General features: G+C 35.9%; 1 protein-coding gene across 1 annotated transcript in view; it reads left to right on the forward strand.

Annotated features, from left to right (window-relative positions):
• INVS (inversin) overlaps positions 1 to 21,829 on the forward strand; it is a 151,225-nt gene that overhangs the window by 9,084 nt on the left and 120,312 nt on the right. Inside the window, exon 3 of the mRNA XM_069474481.1 lies at positions 7,977 to 8,143. Coding sequence (XP_069330582.1) covers positions 7,977 to 8,143 — 167 coding nt within the window. The remainder of the gene's footprint in view (positions 1 to 7,976; positions 8,144 to 21,829) is intronic.

Here is a 21,829-nt window from a genome sequence, read left to right on the forward strand (position 1 = left end):
TAAGTGTTTTGTAACTCATTAACTCACTTAATAGTGAAATAATACAAGGAGTTTGGGATAATCTTATTACTCTCATTTATAGCTAAGGAAACTGAGGTACAGAGTGATTCAGTAACTTGTCCAATAAGTAGCAAAACTGAGATTGAACCCTAGAAAGCTGATTCCAGAGTTCATGCTTTTAACTGCTAAACTAGGAGACCTCAATGTATGATTAGATATTTCTGTACACACATACACTTTCATGTGTATGAATAGAGAATGAGAAAGACAAGAAAGAAATAACTGATTAGGTCTGAATAATTACCTAGATTGGATTTTTCTCAACATTTTTTGTGCTGTGGGCCCTTTGGCAATCTGGCAAAGTTTATAGACTCCTCAGAAAAAAAATATTTTCAAGAGCTTAAATACAACATATAGGATTACAAAGAAAGCTAGTTATACTGAAATATACTTATCAAATATTTTCAAATTGTGACATAGCAATATATCTGCCATAATTTTTATGCATGAATTAAATAGCAAGGTCTAGTGGCAGATTTGACTACTACGATAATTTTAAAATAGCAATGAGTAAAAATATATTAAGCTACCTGCAAAAATTATAAGTTGTAAAAATATAAAATCTCAAATTCCTTCAATATACAATATCCCTTATTATATTACTACTATTATTCTCATTTTATATGTTAGGACACTGAGACTCAGAACTTAAGAAATTTAGTTGCACAGTTAATATTAATAACTAGCAAAGACGCAAACCAAATTATTTTCTGATGAATCCTATGTTCTTTCCATTGTTCACATGTTATCTCTTTATAACAATAAGCAGATATTTTTTAAATGACAAAAAAATGCCCTCCCAAGATTGTGACAATATGAATGGTGTGAAGTAAGATGTGGGTGAAGGCAGATGAAATAAATATATCTTTGATGCCGCTCAAAGACAACATTTTAAAACAAGCAAATAAGATGTAAGTAGAGACTGCTCTTTTTATTTGCATTGGGCAGTGTGATGCTACAGCTATTGTGTAGACTGGCACAACTGTCACTGCAAGTGACAGTTCTTTCCTCTAACTGCTAGAGTTGGAGCCCCGGTTTCTGCGCATACCAGCCCATTAACCATACAGACTCTTCTGCTTCCACTAGTCTTAAAATAACTGAATGCAGGCCGGGCGCGGTGGCTCACGCCTGTAATCCTAGCACTCTGGGAGGCCGAGGTGGGCGGATCGTTTGAGCTCAGGAGTTCGAGACCAGCCTGAGCAAGAGCTAGACCCCATCTCTACTAAAAATAGAAAGAAATTATATGGACAGCTAAAAATATATATATAGAAAAAATTAGCCGGGCATGGTGGTGCATGCCTGTAGTCCCAGCTACTCGGGAGGCTGAGACAGGAGGATCGCTTGAGCTCAGGAGTTTGAGGTTGCTGTGAGCTAGGCTAACGCCACGGCACTCACTCTAGCCTGGGCAACAGAGTGAGACTCTGTCTCAAAAAAAAAAAAAATAACTGAATGCAATAGAGCAGTGGCTTTCCAGCTCCGCTTTCTGAGCTGTGTTCAGGCAGAGCATTCAGATGGAGCCCATGCAGAATGCCAGCCCCAGTTAAGCAGGCACCAATTGGTCATGGATTAGAGGCCATCTCCACGGTTGCCAGAATAATTAAAACAACACAGCACACTAGCCAGCTGCTTTCTATATTAACTGTTCCTGAGAGGAATGCAAATTTAAATGCGCTGCTGTCCAGTGAATATCAGTTTACATCATAAGCCCTACATTTGTACATGTTGCAGTTACCAAATACTTCCAAACAATAAATCATTTTATTAGATCATCAAAATAAGTTATGGTGTAGACTGGACAGGTATAAGCTGAATGTTAAAACTGAGGAAACTAAGGAAGAGAATAGGGTAGATGGATAAGGCACAGACCTCTCCCAGTTACTGTCTTTCAGCCAGGAACCCCAGAACCTTATGGCACTCTCATTGCTCAGAAACTAGCCATGAAGCCTCTGATCTCTGAAAGCTGTTCAAGATGGGACCTCCGTGAGGCTGAATGCTGCTTTTTCTAATCATTTACAGGATATATGCTTTCAGTTTCTTCAAAGAGACAAATTTTACTTTATAGGCACAACATATTGGATGGTAGTCATATAAACGAATAAAGTCTCCTCTTTTGAGAAATACAAATACTAGTTATACAAAAGCAAAGTATGTCAGGGATCAAAGAGAAGGCTTAAAGTTTCCCTGTAACTTGCAGCAGACTTGGGAAGAGGATAGTGATTGGCCTGAAGTTCCGTGTCCTAGGAGGTATTAATGCCATGATGCTGACTTCACTTTGGCCCTGAGGAATCTAATCAGTTAGGATTATCCCAGGATGTGATGATTGCCTCCATTTCTCAGCGTTTATTCTTATGACCACAGTTCCTAATTCCTTTCCCTTACTAGAGCGTCCAAGGAGGAATGCCTCTCTAGGGGGAAATTATAATAAGAATTACTATCATCTTACTAATATTATCTACTACTGTCTTTGCTTAACACTAGCAAATAAGATGCCAGTAGAGGGCCCTTTAATCTTGAGAGACAACTAGAGACTAGCCTTATTATGGCAGACCCTCCATAAGTATCGCTTTGATCCAGAAGGGCTCAAATCGATAAAAGGAACATGCTCTACCTGTACTGTATTTTAGTTCTGTTAATGAGTTTTGGCTTAAATGAGTCCTTATGTATAAATGCAGTAATAGAATCTTTGAAATCTTCTGGATTAGATATTGGAGGCCTTTGAGAGAATAATACCTAGCACTGTTGTACCACTCAGAAGCCTTGCACACAGGGGCTTCCATTATCAGATACATTGAATCCAATGCAAAATTTGCCTCCATCTTCAAAACCAAGGTTCTGAAAAAGAATACCTGCCTCCTCTAGGAGTTATACACAACCTGAATATATTTGTAAGGCTCTTTCTAATTTTACGAGCAGTGACTTTTATTGCGTCATCACCAATATAAGCATACATGGATACATGGATTAGCAAAGTAAGTTGCTGAGACGCTATAAAGTCTTCCTGGGTCCCAGTCTCTCCAGGATTAATATATATGTTGAAGTATTTAAAATTAAAACAGTAGCTTAATAAGAAACAATGGTGATATAGCACCTCTTGTATTATCCTGGATAGAGCTGGAACCCATTCTACTAAGTGAAGTATCCCAAGAATGGAAAAATAAGCACCACATATACTCGCCATCAAATTGGTTTGATCATCACCTAAGAGCACATTTAGGAATAATATTAATTGGGTGTCGAGTAGATGTGGAGGAGGGGAGGGGATGGGTGTATACATACATAATGAGTGCAATGCTCACTGTTTAGGGGATGGACACACTTGAACCTCTGATTGAGGGGGAGGAAGGGGCAAGGGCAATATACGTAACCCAAAATTTTGTACCCCTATAATATGCTGGAAAAAAAAAAAAAAAAGAAAAGGCTCATAAGAGCTTTACAGTTCATGCTTTGAAATATACTACCTTACTATAGGGCCATTTTTTTAAATGTTTTTTTCTATTTTGTGGGATTTTCTTAATCAGTTTTCTTTTCAGAGGGTAACTTTGTTCCATCTTTCTAGAATGATTTATCATTTCTTCATGCGCTGACTATAGTAGAAAACACAGGTGTATAAAACAGTAGCTTAGTTTCAGGAATAAAACCCAAGCATTTATCTAACATTTCTTTTTTTTTTTTTTTTTTTTTTTTTTAGTTGTATCTCATTTTAGTTGACAGATACTGATTGTACATATTTATGGGGTACAATATGATGTTATGATATACATATATATTGTGTAATGATCAAATCAGGCTATTTAGCACATCCATCACTTTAAATATTTAATCATTTCTTTGTGGTGAGAACATTAACAATTCTAGCTATTTTGAAATACATAATACAATATTATTAACTATAGTCACCCCACTGTGCAGTAGAACAACAAAACATAGTCCTCTTAACTGTAACTTTGTACCTATTGAGCATACATAGTTTTTCTATTTGCCCCAAAGAACATTTCATTTTATCAGTTTGTTTCACCCATTAGCACAGTTCAGGCCAAGACACCTTAAAAGTAACTGGATTCCCTCATGTACAACCCATATGTAATTACCCTCAGCTAGTAGTCTATAAACACCTGATAACTCTCTGTGACAAAAGTGGCAACATTTTTTCACTTATAGAGCATGGCAGGAGCTTTGGCTTCTTTTGTTGATATTTTTAAGTAAAGTTTATTGAGGTATAATACAGTAAATATAGTAAAATTTACCCATTTTGGTATACTGTTATTTAATTTTGACAAATATATAATCATTTAATCACCACCACAATCAAGATGTATAGAACAGTTCTATCATACTCCAAAATTTCCCTGTTCTTTTTTTAAAAAAAATTTTTTTAAAGACCTGGTCTCACTCTATCAACCAGGCTGAAGTACAGTGGCACGAGGATACCAGAAATCCGCAGTCTGCATAGCTTACTGCAGCCTCAAATTCCTGAATTCAAGTGAGCCTCCAGCCTCAGCCTCCCAAGTACCTGGGACTGCAGGTGTGCACCACCACACCTAGCTAATTTTTTTTTATTTTTTGTAGAGACAGGGTCTCACTCTGTTGCCCAGGCTGGTCTTAAACTTCTAGCCTCAAGCAATTCTCCTGGCCTCAGCCTCCCAAGTTGCTGGGATTACAGGTGTGAGCCACAGCTCCCAGCCCCGTGTTCTTTTATAGCCAATTCCTCCCCACATTCTAGCTCCTGGTAACCACTGGTCTGTTTTTTGTCTCTATAGTTTTCCATAATGTCACCTAAATGAATCACACAATATCTACCCTTCGTGACTGATTTCTTTCGCTTGGCATAAGGCATTTGAGATTTTTCCATGTTGTAGAGTGGATCAGTATTTCATTCCTTTCCATTAGTGAGTGATATTACATTGTGTGGATATACTACAATTTGTTTTCTCATTTTCTAGTTGAAGGACAATTGGGATGTTTCCAGTTTTTAGCAGTTATGAATAAAGCTGCCATAAACATCTACATACAGATTTTTGTGTGAACATAAGCTTTTATGCTTTTATTTCTCCTGAGTAAACACCTAGGTAAGAGATTATTAAGCTGTGTGGTAAGTGTAAATGTAAGTTAGTAAGAAAACCGACAAATAGTTTTCTACAGTGACTGTACCATTTTGCGTTCCTACCAACAACATCTGGGAGTTCTGGTTGTTCTACATCCTCATCAGTGTTTAATATTGTGAAGTTTGCTTTTGGTTTTTGTTTTCATTTTAGCCATTCTAATAGATGTATAATGTCACATTGCAGGTTGAATTTACATTTCCCTGTGTATTAATAATGTTGAGCATCTTTTCATATGCTTATTTGAATAGACATTTCAAATGTCTATTCAAACCTTTTGCCCATCTTTTAATTTCTTTATATCTTTTTATTATTCAGTTGTAAGAGTTCTTTATTCTGGAATAGAGGACTTGATCAGATATGTGTTTTGCAAATATTTTCTCCCAGTTTGTGTATCGTCTTTTTATTTTCTTAACAGTGTTTTTCAAACACAATTTTTTAATTTGGATGAAATCCAATTTATTAATTTTTCTTGTGGATTGTTCTTTGGTATCATATCTAAGAAATCTTTACCATTAGTCACAAAGATTCTCACCTTCAGTTGCTTCCAAAAGTTTATGTAGTCAATAGATTTTACATTTTAGTTTATGATCCATTTTGAGGTAATTTTTATATATGGTGCTGCTATGGACTGAATGTTTCTCTCCCCTGAAAATTCATATGTTGAAATCCAAACCCCCACTGTGATGATATTAGGAGATGGGGCCTTAGGGAGATAATTTAGGTCTCAGGGTAGAGGCCAAATGAATAGGATTAGTGCCTTTTTTAGTGCCCAGAAAGCTCTCTAGTCCTCTTGCCTCACCATGTGAGGATACCAGAAGTCTGCAGTCTGCAACCCAGAAGAGAGACCTCACAAGAACCCAACCATGCTGGGCACCCTGATCTCAGACTTCAAGCCTTCAATCAAGGCTTATTTATAAGCTACCCAGGCTATGGTACTTTGTTATAGCAGCCCGAACTAAGACAGGTACAAAATATAGGTTGAGGGGTTTGTGTCTGTTTTTGCATATGAATGTCAAATTTCATTGCAGCACCATTTGTTTAAAAGACTATCCATTGGTTTGCCTTTGTACCTTTGTCAAACTCAGTTGATCGTATGTGTAGGGGGCTATTTCTATACTCACAAATCTATTATATTGTTCTGTGTGTCTATTCCTTTGCCACTACTACATTGTCTTCATTACAGTAGCCTTACGGTAGGTCTTGAATCATACAGAGTGCATCCTCCAACTTTGTTCTTTTTTTCAAAAACTTTTTATTTTTCTACTTCTTTTGCCTTTCCTTAACAATTTTAAAATCATATGTTCATTTCTCTAAAAATTGCTTCTTAGAATATTTTAACACATTATTCTTAGTAGTACTTTGTAGGCAGGATTAACTATGAATTTAATTTCTTTAATAGACAAAGTACTGTATTCAGCAAGTTCAGTGGTTCTTTCCTCTGTCATCTCCGTTCTGCTAATAAGCCCATTCAGCAATTTTTATTTTGGTTATTTTATTTGGTTATTTACTTATTAAGTATTTATTTGTTCTGAAGTTTTTATTTGGTTTATCTTTATATTTTCTCTTTCTTTGCTGAGATTGTATTTTTCCATTTGTTTCAAGGGTGTTCATAAATGATTGTTGGAGCATTTTTATGAGAGTTGCTTTAAAATTCCTGTCAGATTATTTTGATATCTTTGTCATCACAGTGTTGGTAACTGTTGATTATCTTTTCTTGTTTAAGTTAATATTTCTCTGGCTCTTGGGTTATATAGTAATTTGGGATTATATCTTTGACATTTTCTGTGTTATGTTTTCAGCCACTGGATCCTATTTAAATATCGTGTTTTAGTTGACTGACAATCTGTTTAGGTTTAGAATGAACATGCTATTTCAATATTGTGAACTGTAGTTCAAATGTCAAGTTAGTTTTCAGAGCTCTAACAGGGCTCTTCAGATTTGCCCCATTTCTCTGCTACCCAGGCCAATTTAGAACCTGGGCAGTATTCCACCCATAGCGGAATTCTCAGAGCGGAGAGGAAGAGGTACAGTTTCCTTTGTTGTACGTGTTTTGAGGAGAGCAGGTATTGTCAAAAGAGTTTACTCTTCAGGGCTACCTGCTTACTAATCTTTTGACTAGAGAGAGCAGGCTTCTCTTGGGGAATTTGGTGTCTGTACCCCTTGGTGTTTCCAGTGGGCTACTTTAGCACCCAGGCTGACTGTACATAAGAGGCAAAACAAACAAACAAACAAAAAACCTTTCAGGGAACTTACTACCAGGTTGTCCCTCAAGTTCCAAAGTCCCTAGTCAGTCTACCTTTCCTTCTCCACCTTTCATTTATTTTGTCCAGGGATTTTAGATGTAAATAGCAGGAAGATCAGGATATTATGCATTTGCTCCACCATAGAATGGGAAAATAACTATGATTCATTTTTGTATCACTCATGAAAATATGCCATAATGCCTAGTGTACAGTTGACACTGAAGTATTTGTTACAAAAGAAAGGAGCAAGGTAGGAACATAAGTAGCTCCAGATCTCTCAATGTTAGCTCAGCATAACACAATAATTATGAGTATGGCCTTTAAAGTCATCAATCAGTTTGAATTCTAGCTCCACCTACTTTCAGCATGAATGTAGACAGGTTACTTAACTTCTCAGAACCTCGGGTTCCTATATGTGAAATGATAACATCTACTTTATAGGATAAGTAAAAATGAGATAATATATTTAATGCATTTTGTACAATGCTTGATAATCATTTAATAAATATAGTTTCTACTTATATTAGTAACAACAACATCAAATATCACTATCTGTTTCTTATACTCATAGGAAGCTCTGCTCTTAAAGACAAAGAAGATCAATTTGGGAGAACACCACTTATGTACTGTGTGTTGGCTGACAGACTGGATTGTGCAGATGCTCTCCTGAAGGCAGGAGCAGATGTTAATAAAACTGACCACAGCCAGAGAACAGCTCTCCATCTTGCAGCTCAAAAGGTGAGAAGTAAAATTACCTCAAAGATAGGATTTTTGTGTGGTATTAGTTACATCAGTGGTCCCAACCTTTTTGGCAGCAGGGACCAGTTTCATGGAAGAAATTTTTCCAAGGGTTGGGGGCGTAGGTGGAGCTCAGGCTGTGATGCCAGCGATGGGGGGGTTTGCCCTCCTGCTGCTCACCTCCTGCTGTGAAGCCCGATTCCTAAGTTTCATGGAAGACAGTTTTTCCATGGACACATAGAAAAAGATTAAATGGGAAGCCTCTACATTTATTTAAAGACTTACTTAAAAACTATTTTTCCTTCCATAAAATTTTGGCCTGTGAAATATATTTCTAGTGCCTGGCATTTTTCTTTTTGTTATTTTAGACTTCCATATTTTTGGAATAAAAAGCAATGAAAATGAGTTAGAACCAGCAGAAACTATTAGAGTTATTTTCCTTTAAAAAAATGTGGACCAGATATAGCTGATTAATTGAAGGGTTAGAAAAATACCTTTTCACTAGTTGAATACATAAAAAGAGGCTGACATTAAAATACACTACTGAATATGCTAGTTATACACTCTTATCTATTAGGTCTGTCAGGTTATTGCCAAAGTTACTTCTCTTGAATTTGCTTTTCATAATAGTAATTTTTTAAAAATCTCCCTCATTTTCAATCTCAGTTTTAACTAATGCTCAGGTATTTATAACCTTTCACCTAGGCTTGTCATCTGATAAAATTATTCACTCAGGAAGGGTAACTCTATTTAACTGGTTATAATAAAAAAGTAAACAGTTCAGATTGGGAATAGCCCCAAAATTAAGACTTTGGTATTCTTTAAATTTTTCGTTATGATTGATTTAGGTGTAAAACTCAATTTCAAAAATGTAGGTTGGAGAACCTAACTTAACATCAAGTAGATTATGTGGAAAAATGTGGATTTCAGTTGATAATCCAACAATATTATATCTTTGTAGAGGTATAATGTGACCAAAATGGTTGAAAGAAGCGGAGTGCACAACCATACACGTTAGCTATAAATCTCTTCATAAGATGCAGTGTATTGTTTCCTTTTGTATTTTGTTTCTACTTTGACTTTTTAATTATGCTTTTTCACAGTGTCAAAGTATAAACAGAACTGTGATTTAATCGCCAGAATTTACATAGTTGATTTCATAAATAACAAGTTTCATGTTCTTTCAAGTATCTGATAATTATGCATTTCCCTCCTTCCTCTGCATTGCTGTTTGTTTTTATATGCTTGCCAAAAGCAGTAACATGTCTTTAGGCTATACTGGCACTAGTGGAATTTCCAGAACAAGTGTGATAACAATTCTTTAGTACTCTGCTCTGTCCAGTCAAACCTGGGTATTATGTTTAATTTTGTGCTTCATACAAAGCACCATTATTAAGAAATCAGAGATAGTACAGACCAAGCAGGAATAAGATGGTGAATGATTTAGAAATAATTTTCAAAGAATAGCTGGAAATGATATGTCCAGGTCTGTAATACATCCTGCCTCTGAGCAGACACCAACACAAATTCTCTTTAGAGAAAATATCTTCACGTTATACTTCCGGGATTCCCACATATTAAAATAAACCAAACATGATCTCACAATGAAAGATCATCAAACACATAAGGAAGCAATCTACCATGAATGAGAGTCAGCAAAAACAACAGATTTAGTCTATGAAAAGCATCAGATATTGGCATCCTTAGAGACACACTATAAAGTAACCACTGATGGAATCTTTAAAGGTGTAAAAGAAGGAATCAGAGAAATGAGAAACCAATAAGAGACTTTCATGGTCAGGCATCAGTTCTGGCCATGACAGCTTATTTTGGATTAACCTGCCTGCCATAAACATCTGCTACACTGTTTGAAGACTTTGAGAACAACAGCACAGGTGGCTCTAAGAGACTACAGTCATTTAGAGAAGGGAACTATGTGATGTGAGCACCAGATTCATCCTGGCTTTTTCTTTGAAGGCATTTTCCAGATTGGAATACAAAAGATGACAACCCTAACTGGAAGCAGCAGTTGCTACTAGGCTTAAAAAACCAGGGTAAAATTTGGAGATTCTGGATGACTAGAATGTGAAGGGCAAAATCCTGGAGAGGAGGAAATTGCAGAGAATGAACCCAAAAACCTAGGTACAAATTCCTCACAAGTCATTAGCAGATTCCTAAACTATGCCTGTGTAGGGTGCAGCTTTAAGAAACCCAGAAGTAAGCAACAGCTGGGAGAGTAAAGAGCTAAACAGAGATTGTTTTTAAATTATCCTGTGTTTTCTTTCACTTTCAAGTCTTTTAATATATAACAAATTGATTTTTGTATAGAGACCCATTCTCATTTTAAAATATCTAGATAGCTAATTTTCCCTGCACTACCTAGCTCATTAATTTTTAGCCATTTAGTATCTGCTTGTGTGCCAATACCAGGGTTTTGTACTGCCTGTGCCCTGTGTATTTTTTTTTAAATGGAAGATCCTGAATACTAGGGAGCCATTTAGGAAATCTAAAAATAAAAGCTACCTGATCAAAGTATTTAGGGGGACCGAAAGGCAACCAAAGCTACTTTGGAAGAGGAAGAGATTGCTGGTACATAGAAAGCTATCATAATTCAGGCCAATAAAGGGAAAGAGTTGAATCCAAGAGATATATTGTGGAGGTAGAAATGTTCATTCAGCAAGCATTTGTCAAGTTTATACTATGTAGTCATGATTATACAACTAGAGAGAATATGAAAAACTGAATCGCATATGTCTGCTATAGATAGGCGCTCTCAGTATGTTTCCTGATTAAACTTCATTTCCCTTTGTTTAGTGAACCTTTCTGATATATTAGATATCAAATATTCTTTTCAAGTATTGACTATCCCACTTAATTCTGGTATCTACGAATGTAGGTGTGTGCTATTTATGTGATAATCAACATTCATGTATTCATTCCTTCAACATGTTAAAACTACTATATAAAAGGTACTGTGTTAGGCCTTGGAATACAGAGATGAAAGAGATGATTCCTGATATTAAGTTGCTTACAAAGATCATGGATGAAGACATGACATGATAATTAAAGCTGGCCCATCTACCTTACAATATATAAGTGTTTTATAAAATATCATTAACTATAATATGTAAATAGTAATTATTATTGACCTGAGAAGATCAACCACTCTCATATGTTATTTGTTATGTTTTGGAGTTTTTGTGTGTGTGTGATAGTCAACTATCCTGTGTTATCTTTTCTTAGGTTTATTAGTGGGAAAAACTCATATTCCCACTGCATTTTGCTCCTATCTCTGCTAGAGCCCCATTACTTTGTATTGTAATTATTGCTTACTTGTCTCTTTTCCACTAGATTGGACTCCAGGCAAGAACTTTTTTTTATTTATTTTTGAATCCCTCTGAATCTAGCACAGTGTCTGACATGTCTTAGTTGAATTCATTTTATGTTACTTATGTAGAAAGTTGTTATTATTACAAATGCTAGACCTTTTGTTTATTAGGAACATTTATCCAGTTTGTGGAAAAAGTTATTGAACTGTGCTGCTTGGCTTAGTTATTTTGACACATACTCACTTCTCTGAAAACAAATTATTGTTTGTCCAAGCAGCTGAAGAAATGGTACCCATGAGAATAAAATTAATCTCAATATACTGAACATCTGCACCTAATTTGTTTTTCATTTAGTATCCTCAGTTTAATCCAAGAAAGCAATCGGTCATACCTTTTCTGGGCTTCTCACAAAAGATATCTCATTGTTAGAAATGTTTTGCTCCAGGGAGGCTACTATTTCTCTGACTTCTCCAGATACATTTATTTGTTAATAAGGATAAAAAAGGTTTAGAAATATTACTAAATGTTAATCATTATGCATTTTTAATCTTCAAAGAGGTTATTGATTTGGCTTCAAGAAGATTAAGACTACCCACTTTGAAAAATTATATCATCTTAAACACAAAAATTAAAGAACCTTTGGGTTGTGGCTACACTGTACTTCATGGTTTTTTTTTTTTATTGAAATTTCAACATTTTTTTTTAATTTTTTGTTTGTTTTTCAGCTCATTATGGGGGTACAAGAGATCAGGCTATATACATTGCCCATGCCTCCCCATCCCCCCAAGTCTGAGCTTCAATTGTGTCCATTCCCTAGACAGTGCACATCACACTCATCATGTAGGTGTGCACCCCTCCCCTCTCCCCACCCCATCCCCCCAAGTCAGAACTTCAAGCGTGTCCATTCTCCAGGCAGTGTGCATTGCACTCATCAAGTAGGTATACACCCATCCCTTCCACCCAGCCCCGACCTCTGTCCGATACCCAATGGGTGTTATTCCCAAATGTGCACTCAGGGAAACCAGTTTGCTGGTGAGTACATGTGGTGCTTGTTTTTCCATTCTTGGGATACTTCACTTAATAGAATGGGTTCCAGCTCTCTCCAGGAGAACCAAAGAGATGCCATATCGCCATTATTTCTAATAGCTGAGTAATATTCCATGGTATACATATACCACATTTTGCTAATCCATTCATGAATTGATGGGCATTTGGGTTGTTTCCACATCTTTGCGATTGTGAATTGTGTTGCTATAAACATTCGGGTGCAGGTGTCTTTTTTATAGAATGACTTTTGTTCTTCTGGGTAGATGCCCAATAACGGGATTGCTGGATCGAATGGTAGGTCTACTTGAATCTGTTTAAGGTATCTCCACATTGCTTGCCACAGGGGCAGCACTAGTTTACAGTCCCACCAGCAGTGTATGAGTGTACCTATCTCTCCACACCCACGCCAACATGTATAGTTTTGGGACTTTTTGATAAAGGCCGTTCTCACTGGAGTTAAGTGATATCTCATTGTGGTTTTGATTTGCATTTCCCTGATGATTAGAGATGTTGAACACTTTTTCATATGTTTGTTAGCCATTTTTATATCTTCTTTTGAAAAATTTCTATTCATGTCCTTTGCCCACTTTTTGATAGGGCTGTTTGATTTTTTCTTACTGATTTTCCTGAGTTCTAAATAGATTCTTGTTATCAGTCCTTTATCTGATGTGTAGTATGCGAAAATTTTTTTCCCATTCTGTAGGTTGTCTGTTTACTCTCGTGGCTGTTTCTTTGGCTGTGCAGAAGCTTTTTAATTTGATCAGGTCCCATTTATTTATCTTTGTTGTTGCTGTGATTGCCTTAGGGGTCTTCCTCATAAATTCTTTGCCTGGGCCAATGTCTATAAGAGTCTTTCCTACGTTTTCTTCTAGAATTCTAATAGTTTCTGACCTAAGGTTTAAGTCCGTTAACCACCATGATTTGATTTTTGTGAGGGGTGAGAGCTGTGTATCCTGTTTTAGTCTTCTACATGTGGATATCCAGTTTTCCCAGCACCATTTATTAAATAAGGAATCTTTTCCCCAGAGTATGTTTTTATCTGCTTTGTCAAAGATTAGATGGCTATATGAGGATGGTTTTATATTTGGATTTTCTGTTCTGTTCCACTGGTCTGTGTCCCTGCACTTGTGCCAGTACCAGGCTGTTTTAAGAACCACAGCCTTGTAGTATAGTTTGAAGTCTGGCAAATTAATACCTCCCATTTTGTTGTTTGTTTTTTTTTTTTAATTAAATTTTTTTATTTTTTTAAAAATTTTTTTTTGAGACAGAGTCTCACTCTGTTGCCCGGGCTAGAGTGAGTGCCGTGGCGTCAGCCTAGCTCACAGCAACCTCAAACTCCTGGGCTCAAGCGATCCTCCTGTCTCAGCCTCCCGAGTAGCTGGGACTACAGGCATGCACCACCATGCCCGGCTAATTTTTTCTATATATATTTTTAGCTGTCCATATAATTTCTTTCTATTTTTAGTAGAGATGGGGTCTCGCTCCTGCTCAGGCTGGTCTCGAACTCCTGAGCTCAAACGATCCGCCCACCTCGGCCTCCCAGAGTGCTAGGATTACAGGCGTGAGCCACCGCGCCCGGCCCCATTTTGTTTTTGTTGTTTAAGATTGCTTTTGCTAAACGGGGTCTTCTCTGGTTCCATACAAAGCATAAAATTATTTTTTCTATGTCTGTGAAAAAAGATGTTGGTAATTTAATAGGGATTGTATTGAATCTGTAGATAACTTTGGGCAGTATAGACATTTTAACAATGTTGATTCTACCTATCCATGAGCATGGTATGGTTTTCCACCTATTTACATGTTCTGCAATTTCCTTCCTCAGTGTTTCATAGTTCTCCCTATAGAGGTCCTTTACCTCCTTAGTTAAATATATTCCTAGGTATTTTATTTTCTTTGTTGCTATTTTGAAGGGTACTGAGTCCTTAATTTGGTTCTCCGTTTGACTGTTATTGGTGTATATGAATGCCTCTGATTCGTGTGTATTGATTTTGTATCCTGAGACTTTACTGAATTCATTGATCAATTCCAGGAGTCTCTTGGTTGAAACCTTGGGGTTTTCTAGATATAACATCATATCATCAGCAAAGAGTGAGAGTTTGATCTCTTCTGTCCCTATTTGGACTCCCTTGATTCTGCTCTCTTGCCTGATAGCTCTTGCAAGGATTTCCAATACTATGTTGAAAAGTAGTGGGGACAGTGGGCAGCCTTGTCTGGTTCCAGTTCAAAGTGGGCATGCTTTCAGTTTTTCCCCATTCAGTATGATGTTGGCTGTGGGTTTGTCGTATATGGCTTGTATCATTTTTAGATAGGCCCCATCTATGCCTATTTTGTTAAGTGTTCTTATCATAAAAGGGTGTTGAATTTTGTCAAATGCTTTTTCTGCATCTATTGAGAGGATCATATGATCTTTATTTTTGCTTCTATTTATGTGATGAATTACATTTATAGATTTGCGTATGTTAAACCATCCCTGCATCTCTGGGATGAAGCCCACTTGGTCGTGGTGGATTATTTTTTTGATAAGCACTTGGATTCGATTTGCTAGAATTTTATTGAGAATTTTTGCATCAATATTCATAAGAGAAATTGGTCTATAGTTCTCTGTTTTAGTTGCATCCTTTCCTGGTTTTGGTATCAGGATTATGTTGGCTTGGTAAAAAGTGTTGGGGAGAATCCCATCCTTCTCTATATTGGAGAATAGTTTATGTAGGATGGGCACCAGTTCTTCTTCATAGGTATGGTAGAATTCAGATGTGAACCCATCTGGTCCAGGGCTTTTCTTTTTGGGAAGGTTTTTTTATTGCTGTTTCGATTTCAGATCTAGATATCGGTCTATTCAGGAATTCTGTTTCTTCCTGGTTGAGCCTGGGAAGGCTGTGTGTTTCTAAGAATTTATCCATTTCCTCCAGGTTTTCTAATTTGTGTGAATAAAGATTTTTGTAGAATTCATAGATGATATCATGTATCTCTGTGGCATCAGTCGTGATTACTCCTTTCGTGTTCCTGATGGAGGTTATAAGAGATTTTTCTTTTCTGCTCTTGGTTAGTCTAGCCAGAGGTGTGTCAATTTTGTTTATTTTTTCAAAAAACCAACTTTTGGTTTTATTAATCTCCCTTATGGTTTGATTGTTGTCCTTTTCATTTAGTTCTGATTTAATCTTAATAATTTCTCTCCTTCTGCTGGGTTTGGGATCAGTCTGTTCTTCCTTCTTCAGCTCTTTGAGTCTATTCATTAGATTGTCTGTTTGTAAGTTTTCTGTCTTTTTGGTATAGGCATTTATGGAACTTAATTTTCCTCTCAGGACTGCTTTAGCTGTGTCCCACAGATTTTGATACGTTGTATCTCCTTTGTCGTTTAATTCAAAGAATCTTTTGATTTCCGACTTGATTTCTTCATTTATAAAATGATTGTTCAGGAGAAGGTTATTTAGCTTCCATGACTTTGAGTAGAAGTGAGGCTTTCTGTTAGGGTTCATTGTTACTTTTATTCCACTGTGATCTGAGAAGATGCATGGTAGAATTTCTATATTTTTAAATTTTTTAAGACATGCTTTATGTCCTAAGATATGGTCAATCTTGGAGAATGTCCCATGAGCTGATGAGAAGAAAGTATATTCAGTGGTTTTTGGGTAGAATGTCCTGTAGATGTCAGTCAGGCCCATTTGTTCTAGCGTTCTATTTAAGTCCACTATTTCTTTGTTTATTTTTTGTTTGGAGGATCTGTCCTGAACTGTCAGCGGCGTGTTAAAATCTCCAGCTACTAAAGTGTTGTTATCTATCATTTGGTTCAGATCAAGTAGGGTTTGCTTTATGAATCTGGGTGCACCTAGGTTGGGTGCATATATATTAAGTATAGTTATGTCTTCTTGTTGAATTGTACCCTTCACCAGTATATAGTAACCATCTTTGTCTTTCTTTACTTTTGTTGATTTAAAAACTGTGTTATCGGAGATTAGAACCGCCACGCCAGCTTTCTTTTGGGTTCCATTTGCTTGGAATATTGATTTCCACCCTTTTATTTTCAGTCTAAATGCATCCTTGGCTTCATGTTTTTTTAATTCACAATTCTCAATCTATGAAAACTGAATATTAATTTTCAGTTTTCAAGATAATGCTGTTTCCATGTTAATGGCTTAAAAAAAATAAAGGAGAAGGATAGAATACCTCTGAAACTTTTCAGGAAAACTTACACTAACTAACACTATTAGGTTTCCTTATTTTACACGTGCATGCATGAACACACCAAACAATCCACTCCTCAGTCCCCTTCCGCTCTATATTACTATATTCCCCCTCAGTACATACATACCTCTACCATAACTCATTACCAGTTTATTGGAGATTTTATTTAACTAGATCTCACCCCCAATAAAGCTATTTAAGGGCAGAGGCCATGTCTTACTTGATTTTATAGTTATAGTCCTAGCACAGCTTCTGCCACTTAATAAAGACAGTATTTGTTTAATGAATACATGAATTGATGAATCAGTGCATGTGATTATCATATAAATTTATTGTGAAGGATATAAACTTCAAAACTGTTGAAGTTTAAATTAATAGTTATATTTATTTCTTTTCATTCTCCACTCACCCCCTTACAATTTTGTAATCAGGGGTTTTACAAGACTTTCTGTGAGCTTGTAATTTCTTGACAAATAACACTCTTGTGTACCTCAATTTCTTCACCGAGGAAATGGGATAATACTTCTATTTTCTATATAGGAATGATCATGAGTCCCTGGCTATATATAGATATATAAAGCATTTGTTTGTTGAAGTATACTTTCAAGGAATATTTTATCAATATTATTGCTATTAGTCATACTACAATATAGGTGGAAATATCAAATTACTCTTTAGGGATCAGTGGATGTCAGAGATAGAAAGGCATTTTAAGATCTTATTTGATAGATTTGTCTGTCCATGAGGAAAACTCTACTTCTCCTTTCAGTTCTTTTCTCCCAAATTACTGTATTCATTATTCTCTTTGCCTTTACATGTGCCTGAAATGTTCTTTATTTTTTAATTATTTTAAGCTTAGAGATAAGAAGGGAGAATGGGAGAATATAAAAAACATTCAGTTACTTAATACCTAGAGGAGATAAAACTGAATATTCTTATTTTTGCTTCAGATTTTTTAAATGAAATAAAACTATAGGTGCACTTGAAATCTATTAATCTTCCAAAATCCCATTCCCCTCTTTCCCTGTCTCCTCAGTCTGTCTTGACGGTGGGGTCTCCGATCCCTATGCATATTTTTCTACCTTTACTTTATATATATAAATATATATATATATACACACACACACACACACATACACGGACATACACATATATAGAGAGATAATATTATTTTGCATGCATAGAATCTTTAAATAAATGGCATTATACCATGTCATTACTCAATTTGCTTTTTTGACTTAACATTATGTTTTTGAGATTTATTCTTGTTGAAACATGTAGCCTTAATTCACAAAAGATTATATCCAAATGCTCAAAAGACACATGAAAAGGTACATGACATCATTACTAATTTCAGAAATGCAAATTAAAATTTCAACGAGATACCACTACACAATCAGTTGGATGTCTAAAATGAAAAAGTATGGCAATCAGTACAAATTGATGGTGAGGAGATGGGACAACTGGAACTCTCCAACATTTTTGGTGAGAATATAAATTGGAACACCCACTCTGGAAAACTGACTATATCTACCAAAGCTAAACATAGACACACACACACACACACACACACACACACACATGACCTCAATTCACGCCCCCAACCCTGGTAATACCTAAGAAAAATAAATGCCTGTTTCCACAAAGAGACATGCTTTACATATGCTTTATATATCTATTAGAGTGTACGTGATAGCTTTATTTATAAGAGCAAACATTCTTAATAGCACAAACAACCCCAATATATATCAACAGGCAAATAGGTAAATAAATTGTGGTGTATTCCTACAATGGAATGCTACACAATTAGAAAGAATTAACTGTTGATACATTCAACCACATGAGTGAATTTCATAAACATTATGTTGAGTGAAAGAAGTCATTTTTTAGAAATTTATATGCTATTTATGTGAATTTCAAGAACAGGCAAAACTAATCTATGGTGATTCAATCATGGTTACCTAAGGGATGAGTAATGACTGAGAAGGGATGTGAGGAAGCTTTTGGGAGTACTGAAAATGTTCTATATTTTGGTCTGTGTGTTGGTTACATAAAAATTTATCAGTCTGTATACTTAAGATTTATGTCCTTTACTGTATATACATTATAGCTCCATAAAAATCATTACTAAAAATGATAAAATGTCCAGAACTTGGTAACCATTATTTGTAGGGAGGATAAGGGAAGGTGGAATCAAGGATGGTTCCTGGCCATCTTAAGCTCTCAGGTCACATTTCCCCAACCTTCGCCTCAGGAGCTGTATGAAAGCCTGTTTCTGTGCTCTAATCCAGGAGTTCTCAAACTTGAACATGCATCAGAATCACCTGAAGGACTTGTTAAAACAGATTTCTGGGCCACACCAGCAGCATTTTTAATTCAGTAGGGCCAGTGTACGGCCAGAGAACTTGCTTATCTAACAACTTCCCAGGCGATGATGATGCAGGCAAAACTCTCTATTCTGTTTGTAACATTTGCTTTTGTCTGTTTTCCCCATTTTCATTGTCATTGGCTTCATACCCTCTAGGTATCTAGCCTCTTAGACTAATGACTCTTTTGACTAACATTTCTAGCTTTTGATCACATTACTCACAGAGGTAGGATATACTAGTCAAGTAATAATTTTGAGAGAAAGTTATTGAGTTCAGTTGGGAACAAATTGAATTTTAGGCCCCTTTGACACATCTTGTTGGTAATGACCAGCATGAATTTTGATGTACTAGTTTGGATCTCCAAAGTGAGGTTTGGGCTGGAGTTATCAGCACATATAGAAGCTATAGGAGTAGGAGAAGTGTCCGTGTGTAGTGTATAGATGGAAAGTGGATCAGAAACAGGAAACACCAACATTTAAGATTTATTTAAGGAATATAAATTTACAGTGGAGACAATAAAAGATAGAAGAACTAGGTAGAGTGGTGTTATGGAGCCAAAGTGATAAGTTTTAAGTGGAAGAGGATCTATTTCTGTTTCATCTTTTTAACTGTGCTAACATTTGAATAGTTTTTACACTAAATGACTTAGTAAAAATTTGTTGAGTGGATGAATATAAGTATGATAAGAACTGAAAAGCTTCCATTGTAGTTTTCAGTTATAAAGTGACCTTAGCAAGAGCAATGGTATTAGTGGACACAGAAGCTATATAGATTCCACTGTTGAATAACCAGAAAGTAAGGATATGGAGACAGTAAATATATATTACCTTTCTAAGATGAGAATGAGTAATGGAATCATGGAATATTGATCAGGAAAAGTTCTAAGAGGAGAGATTGTGTGTGGGGAAAATTTTAATAAACAATAATACCATGAACCTCACCCAGTATAACCATCACTCAGCTTCAATAATTATTAATTCATAAACTTGTTTCATCTGTACATTTCAACTGGACTATTTTATGTCCTATCATTTCATCCCTAAATATTTCAGTATGTATTCAGTGTATATATATATATATTTACATCCCCACAATACCATTTACTAAAAAGAAATTAACGATAATTCCCTAATATTATTAAATATCTACTCAGTGTTCACATTTTCCTGAGTATGTCTTAACCTTTTTTTTTTACAGATGATTTATTCAAATCAGGACCTAAACAAGGTTTACACATTGCATTTGTTTGATAAATCTTTTAAGTCTCTTGCAATCTAATAGTTAAATGAGAGATATTTTGACATGTTTAAATGTTGAGGAAAGGAGACACCAAAAATTTAGGAGAAAAAATGAGTGATTGATAGTCCCTGGGAAGTGGGAACATGAAGGATAGTTGGAAAGTTTAGGCATAGACAGTAGGAATGTTTGTTCAATAAATAAGTATGACATGAATTTAGAATGTATCTCAATATTAACAATTATAAAATATGAAAACTGGAAGGGCTCTTGGAAATTGTTCTCATTTTACAGATGAGAAAACAAGAAGCTCTAAGTTTTATTTTCGAAAGCCAATAGACAGAGATATTTTGGCCCTCAAGCAGGAGAGATTGGATAGGAAAGTGCATTTCTTGTCAGATCCTAGTCTCTTTCAAGAAAGATGACAGAAACCTTAGTGATACAGGCGACCGTTGCTGCCCCTCTCACATCTCCCACACCCCAACACCCTTCGTTCCATTAAGCGCTCAAACTTGGGCTACAGTAACAGAGGAAGTGAGAAAGCTGGTGTTTAATGATAACTTGTTTTTCACTGGATGACAAGGACCTATTAATTTTTAGTGTTCTGCAGAGTCAATGTGGCATAATCAAAAAGAAATTGGATCCAAAGTTATAAGATCTATATTCTAGTCATAATTCAAGGACATTTGGTCCCACTAAACATCATTCACTAGCTTCTGACCTTAAGCAGGTAGTTTAACTCTCTAAGCTTCTGTAGAATGGGGATCATATTACTAACCTATCTACTTCATAGGATTGTAAATATTAAAAAACATTGAAATACTGGTTAATATGCGTGCCAGAGACTCTGGAAGGTAGTAAGTTATGCACAGTGTTTACAAATATATGTGGATATGAAACAAACTGTATAAATAATGTCTTGCAATTATAGGTAGCTTTTCCAGTTGTATCTAGAAGTTGATGTGATCGTTAAAATAATATTTCATTTAAAATTGTAATTGAAGGCCAGGCACAGTGGTTCAAGCCTGTAATCCTAGCACTCTTGGAGGCTGAGGTGGGAGGATCACTTGAGCTCAGGACTTGGAGACCAGCCTGAGCAAGAGCAAGACCCTGTCTCTACTAAAAATAGAAAAAAATTAGCCAGGTGTGGTGGCACGTGCCTATAGTCCCAGCTACTGGGGAGGCTGAGGCAGGAGACTTACTTGAGCCCAGGAGTTTGAGGTTGCTGTGAGCTAGGCTGACGCCAGGGCACTGTAGCCTGGGCAACAGAATGAGACTCTGTCTCAAAAAACAACAACAACAACAAAAATTATAATTGAATTTAATTCTTATATTTACTCAATCAACCAACAAATACTAAAATTAAACATGTTAATATTAAGGTTTGGGGGGTTCTGTGGGGTTTCTTGCTGTTTTTTAACTTCAAAAAACAGTTAAACTTTAAAAGACTAAGAGCCATCCTGATAATACATATGTATAAAGTACTTTATTTATAAATAACTTTAATTGGGAATTACAAGTAG

Source organism: Eulemur rufifrons, chromosome 7 (genome assembly GCF_041146395.1).
Source record: "Eulemur rufifrons isolate Redbay chromosome 7, OSU_ERuf_1, whole genome shotgun sequence".
Taxonomy (NCBI): domain Eukaryota; kingdom Metazoa; phylum Chordata; class Mammalia; order Primates; family Lemuridae; genus Eulemur; species Eulemur rufifrons.